Source organism: Condylura cristata, unplaced genomic scaffold (genome assembly GCF_000260355.1).
Source record: "Condylura cristata isolate star-nosed mole 26May11 unplaced genomic scaffold, ConCri1.0 scaffold00012, whole genome shotgun sequence".
NCBI classification, from domain to species: domain Eukaryota; kingdom Metazoa; phylum Chordata; class Mammalia; order Eulipotyphla; family Talpidae; genus Condylura; species Condylura cristata.
Window position 1 is genome coordinate 46122580 of NW_004567113.1, and position 6245 is coordinate 46128824.

The 6245-nt window shown below is 42.1% G+C and overlaps 1 protein-coding gene across 2 annotated transcripts in view; it reads left to right on the top strand.

The window, feature by feature from the left end:
• CCDC149 (coiled-coil domain containing 149) overlaps positions 1 to 6245 on the top strand; it is a 93476-nt gene that overhangs the window by 23854 nt on the left and 63377 nt on the right. For both annotated transcript variants that reach the window (XM_012724199.1, XM_004681369.2), the window contains exon 2: positions 6081 to 6242. In XM_012724199.1, coding sequence (XP_012579653.1) covers positions 6183 to 6242 — 60 coding nt within the window. In that variant the 5' untranslated portion in view covers positions 6081 to 6182. The remainder of the gene's footprint in view (positions 1 to 6080; positions 6243 to 6245) is intronic.

The window sequence follows — 6245 nt, forward strand, 5'->3', positions numbered from 1 at the left end:
AACAGGCAGATTGACAAAGTACACTGCTGAGGGGAGCAGCAGGCGGGTCAGGAGAGGTCTCCTCCTTGGCAGGCGGGAATCGAACTCATGCTAAAGTGGCTTTAGCTTCTCAGTGCTGTGCTTTAACCGCTGCGCCACCAGGGAGGGCCAGTGTGTCTCTCTTTTTTAAAGAAAATGAGGGCTACTACTGAACTGATGTCACTACCCAAACTCATATGTTGTGATCCACAATTCAGAAAACACCACAGTGGAATATACCAGATGCCAGAAACCTTGTGTTTTTGCAACGGGTCAGTCCCACGGATTGTGGCTGAGGCTTACACAGATCTGGCATCGAGGCTAGCTCTAGAGAATAGGGGGTAAGAGCGATGGGAAGAGGCACAGGGACATCTAGCAGCTCAGAGATTTACTGCACATAATGTTCTTTTGGTTTTTCATGTCCTATATGAGGAAATCAAAACAATAAATGCTTAGGTTTTAGACAATTGCTGTTTTTACTCATGCATATGTCACGGAGACAGTAGAAATTTGCCAGGGTGACTTAAATAAAAGTCAGTTTCCCCTACCCAAATCCTTGGGCTCCAGATGTGTTTCTGGAGCACAACTTTTGGAGTATGAAAGGAGTTCAGTGAGCATGCCGGACATCATGTGTTATGGCTTGTGCCCGGCAGTCCTGAGCCTCAGCCCCTAATCAAACACATTGATTTTTTTCTTCAGCAAATGCGTGAATATTCATGATCAGTGGCAAAAAGACACCAGCTACCTCACATTGGTGAGATGACTAATGGGATGTGTGCGTTTTCCATTTTCAGAATTTGGGGAGTTTCAGGAAAACCCATAAAGGATTGTGGAAATAAAATGTTATCCATATATTATTTTTTGTCTTTTAAAATCAACAAGACCATTTACCCCAACAGACTCTGTACTGGCTCAGAGCCTGAGACATAGAAGGCGCTTAGAAAATACGCGTTGAATGAATAATCAAGACCAACCGAAGCTTCTGTAAAACTCCTGTTGCAACCAAGTTACTTTTGAGGAAATAGCCTTCTAGTTCTTTCCTGGGACCCTCAAGTTCTATTCCATTTCCTGTAAGTACGTGGACACCTTATTGCTTCCACTTAGCTCCCTCACAAGGAGCCATGGGAGAGGTGCTTGTGGATTCTTTTATTTTTTTTCTTCAGATCTTACACCTAAGGAAAGAAGAAGCATGTCCACTAGTGTTAGAGGGAACTGGGGAAGACAAAGGATTTTTCCATTTGTACAAGCCCTAAAAATGAGTCAAATTCAGAATTGTCCTTTCTTGGCTTCTTTGTGTTGGAAAGACAAATTTAGTGGAGTAACCAATACTGTGAATAGTCTGATTTTTATTTATTTCACACAGAATGTTTAATTTGTTAGGAATTGGGGCTCGACAACTGGCTTTACAGAGATCTGGATTTAAATTCTGGCTGTACCGAAACCTCAGTATATTGCCTAAGCTCTTTAATGGAAACCGTACTATCTCATTTCAACAATTACGCAATAAGGCAGTAACTGGGTTATGTTGTAAGGATTAAAAGATAACATACATAGAGAACATGGAAAATGTTATTAATAATACAAATAGTGATTATGTTAATCTTCTTTCTCTCTGAAGTAGCTAAACAGAAATATAGACCAGATACAAATACAGTCTGCACCAGTCTCCCTTCTTTCATTTTTTAAAAATACAGACTGTATTAGTCAGGATGGGCTAAGTTATGCTCCAATAACAAATATCCCCAAATCTCTACACCGTAGGACCGCAGAGGCTTACTTGTGGATCACACAAGTTTCTCAGTGGGCTCAGACAGCTGTCTCATGTGTTGAACCCTCACTTCAGACTTTTGAGCTTTTACCACCACAGGAACATATGCTCTCCAGTTGTTGCAGCAGAGAGGCAAAAACTTGGCAAGTCACAACATGACTTTTTAGTGTTTCTGTCCTAAAAGTGACTCATATCCCTTTCAATCCCATGTGGTTGGGTAAAGCCTGTTCTACCTTACTCCAAAGCAGTTGGGACACAGTCCCAGTCCTGTGTCTAAAAGGAAAGGATGGGAAATGTTGACAAGAAGCTTTCTGATGTTGACCACATAGACATGTATCTTGTTTTCACTCTTTTTGCCAGTTGCTTTTGCAAACACATCTTCACCCTTTATAGCCAGGGTCCTGAAAACCCACAACCCAGACTCTGGTTCTGCCAATATTGCAGATGATCTTTGGGAATCATTGAACTGGCTCTGGCTTACCCAAGGTCATGGAAGCAATTCCTGGGAGCTTAAAATGAGCCATACCTCCTGGAATAGAGCCCCTTACCTCCACTATTTCCCCTCACCCCAATAATATTGAATGGTTGTGCTAAAATTAAGAGCTCCTCCAGTTGGGAACCCTCTGGGAACTCCCTTCCTTTTCAGAGTGTGGAAAGTGAGGCATAGGCAGAAATAAATAAAAAAAAATCTTTATTACTCCTCTTATAAACAATGATAAATAAAGTTTTTGATTTCCATGCTTCTAGACCATAAACAGAAGGTTAAACAGTCTAGCAGAGGATTTCTGAAGACCAACATTCTATACAGATGTGTTTGCTTTCTTACTCTTTGATGATGCTTATAATTGTCCAGAGTTCCTAAGGGGAGCTGAACTGCAGATTCTGCTTCCCAAGTCCTGAGCCTCTGGGTCTTAACAGAGGTCTCTGTCCCTGTCTTCTGCCAGGTGATCATTAATATTCAGTGTGAGCATTAATATTCAGAACTCTACGCAAAGTAGGTTGGACATCCAGAAAGACACCCGCTCAAGCACACTTCAACAAACTGGGCACAAGATGCCTTGCATCTCCTATGGAAGGTGTGATGGTTCCCCTCCTCCAGAGGTCCCGTGGGGTGTTGTCAGCCTCAGATTTGGGGAACTATACCAGATTCTTGCCAGGAAGCCACTCTCCATCTGCCTTTTCTTTGTTGTTTGTTTCCAAATAAACTCTGTGTTGTTGGAATAACCAGTTGCTTTGTCAGAGGGCATGATCAGTGTCTTAGACCCAAGGGAAGGGAGGCCTGTTATTGTCCTTCCTAGTGTTTGAGGCCCCTCATGTAGATCATGTCTAGAGAGACAGTTTCTCTCTCGGACCCCAGCACATCATTGGTTAAGGCCAGGGAGCTTCATTCGTCTCTGATAGGCATTACTGGCCTCGACATGTCTGTCCGCTTTCAGTAGAAGGGATGTTACGCCTACTCTTGGCCTTCCAGTGTCTCCATGACGTTGGGATTTTCTTCCCCAGATTCAGAAGACATCGGGTATCTTTGGGGTCTTGGGTTTGGATTTGATAAGTTGGAGGGGTAAAGGTAGCTTCTTGATGCCACCTGCTACTGGCACTGACAGCTGAGGCTGCCGAGTAGAGAGAACTGAAGCACCAGAGCAGGTCTGTTCAATTGTGCGCAAATGCTATATTTTCCCGTGAAATCTCAATAGCTCCCTTAGGACGTTGCCGTTGAGGTTTTGAGCCACCTGCCTCTGATATTTACTTGTTGGGGATTTTACTCTTGAGAAATCACTGTGGCAACAGAACCAGTTTGCCTCCATGAAGACGATGTCTAAGTCTTAAAATCCAGGATGTTTTAAGGCAGGATTCCAACCTCATTACTGCCAGGAATAAGATTCAGCCAAGGTGGAAGTGTCCTCTCTTAGAACTCAAATCTGTCTCAAAATGGCTTTCTTTCTCCTTTGTTTTTGAAGCTAAGCAATTACTTTTTTTAAAAAAAAAAAAAGAAAAAAAATTGCGCTAATGCACAAAACTCTCTTTCCCCTTTCATTTATTTAGAATTGAACTTAACAAAGTCAGTTCTGAGCAAGCACTATATATGAGTAATGCTTTTTGTCCATAAAAGAGCATTGACTCAAATGGTATGGGAGTGCTGATTCTCTCTGCTTTGTGTGAGCGTCCGTAATGACAAAGTGCTCATGTCACAGTGTATAATGAAACTATAAATTGTTTTCATGAATGCTCTGAATTTGGTCTTTTACGGGGCAAATTCAAAAGGTATTTAGTGCCACATTTCACATATGTGAATAACACCAGACTGTGCAGTATATACAATCAAAGTGAAGAGCCTCACTTCTGTTCACCAGGTCCATGGGGTGGGTGATCGTCGGGGGAGAGCTCCAGATGGCGGAGGGGGAAGGAGGTACAAGAATATTCTGCTACTCTGCTATTTGGGGGTGCTTAAATTGGAGGAGGAAAAGCCCAATAGACTGTGATGGAGGGAGGATAATGGGAGCCTTGGTGGTATGTGAGGTGTGGTAATAGACATCTGAAGAGAGTAAGGACCTATAACCCTCTAGCATGTACAGTGTATAAACCAATACCAAGGTTACCTGAATTAAAAATAAATCAATCAAAACAAACTGTGGGTCAATGAGAGAAGTCAGATGGAGAAAGTCAAATGCCATATGATTTCACTCATATGTACGAAGTAGATAAAACAAAAGTTCCTTTTTTAAAAAAAAAAAGATTTATTTGTGCATACAGAACTGGGGTACAGGCCAGTGGTGCAGGGGGGTGAGAGGATTCACCAGAGACAAAGTGGGGACCAGAACAGACAGATTGACGAAGTACACTGCTGAGGGGAGCAGGGGGAGACAGGAGAGGTCTGCCATGCCATGTGGGTCAACTCCTTGACCAGGGATTGAACTTGTGCTGAGGTGGCTGTGGCTAGCTTCCTAGCTTCGTAGTGTTGTGCTTTAACCTGTTGTGCCACAAGGAAGATCACCAAAACAAAAATTCTTTTTTTTTTGTTTGCATTTTATTTCCCCTGATCCCTTACTTTCTTGCAATTAGTGAAACCATCTGGTATTTTTCTTTTTCTTCCTGGCTTATTCAGTAAGCATGATCCCTTCCAGCTGCATCCATGTTGCTGCATGAGATTGTCTTTTTTGATTGCTGAGTAATATTCCATTGTGTATATGTACCACATCTTTTTAATCCGGTAATCTACTTTTGGGCATTTGGGTTGATTCCACATCTTTCCTATTGTAAATAGAGCAGCAATAAACATGGGGGTGCTGGTGTCTTTTTGAATCAGTGTTTTCCAAAACAAAAATTCTTAATTAGCAAAATAGATGGGTACATTATAGGGAAGGGGCTTGGGTGCGATGATAGAGGGGGTCAGCATGATGGTGGAGGTCAGGGGTGATGACAGGATAGTTTGTACAGATGTTGAACTGTAGTGCTGGATGCCAGAAGCCTATATAAGGTCGTAAGCCAAAGTTACCACAATAAAAGTTTCTTTTAAAAAGAGTATAATGAAAACCCTTAGTTCACAGAACTGGGTGTTGGGTGGTGCGTGCCTGCATCGATATCACAGAAGAAGTTGTACATATTTAGGCCCAACTAGTGAACAAAAATTCTCAAGTGAGGAAACATCTGCTGTGTTGCACCGGCAGGTGCGATCTATTGCAGTGATTTATGGTTCAATTAAATTATCTTTAATAACATTTTGTGTATTTTTTTATTAAAGCCATGTGGGTTTATTCCACAAACCACACAGGATAAAAAATCTAAAAACATGCAAATAATTTTGCTACCAAAAATAGTTGGTGGTATTCATAGAAAATTAGAGTATCTTTGTATATCCTTTTATAAAATTTTAGCAAAATGTTACTGAAGCTTAGCTGGATGTATAAATCTGAGCACTTTTCAAACAAAAGCAAGGTCCAGCTATGTGTCTATGTACATTTTTTAAAAGTATTCTTTTTCACTCGTTCATCATATCATTATCTGCCCCAGTTTCCCCAAGTTCATAAACATCCAGGATTTTGCTTCTGTCAATGGGGGAAGAGATCTACTACCATTCATTTATGTGGAAAACATTCTCAGTGTTCTCACACCTAGAAAAACAGCCCACCACGGCATGCCAAATAGGAGCCTTTGACGTTGATTTAGCAGGCGAAACCTGTGCATATGTGATCTCTAAAGTATAAACACGCAGCTAAGCCAAGCCCGTGCTGCTGGGCGCATCGAACGCGGACGCTTGACGAGTTTGACGGGTAGCTTGGGCCCGTTTGTTTTGCAGTACCTGGTGTGCAAAAGGAAGCTGGAGAGTAAAAAGGAAGCCTTGCTGATCCTTTCCAAGGAACTGGACACATGCCAACAGGAAAGGGACCAGTACAAGCTCATGGCCAATCAGCTGCGAGAGCGCCACCAGTCCCTGAAGAAGAAGTACCGAGAGCTGATCGTA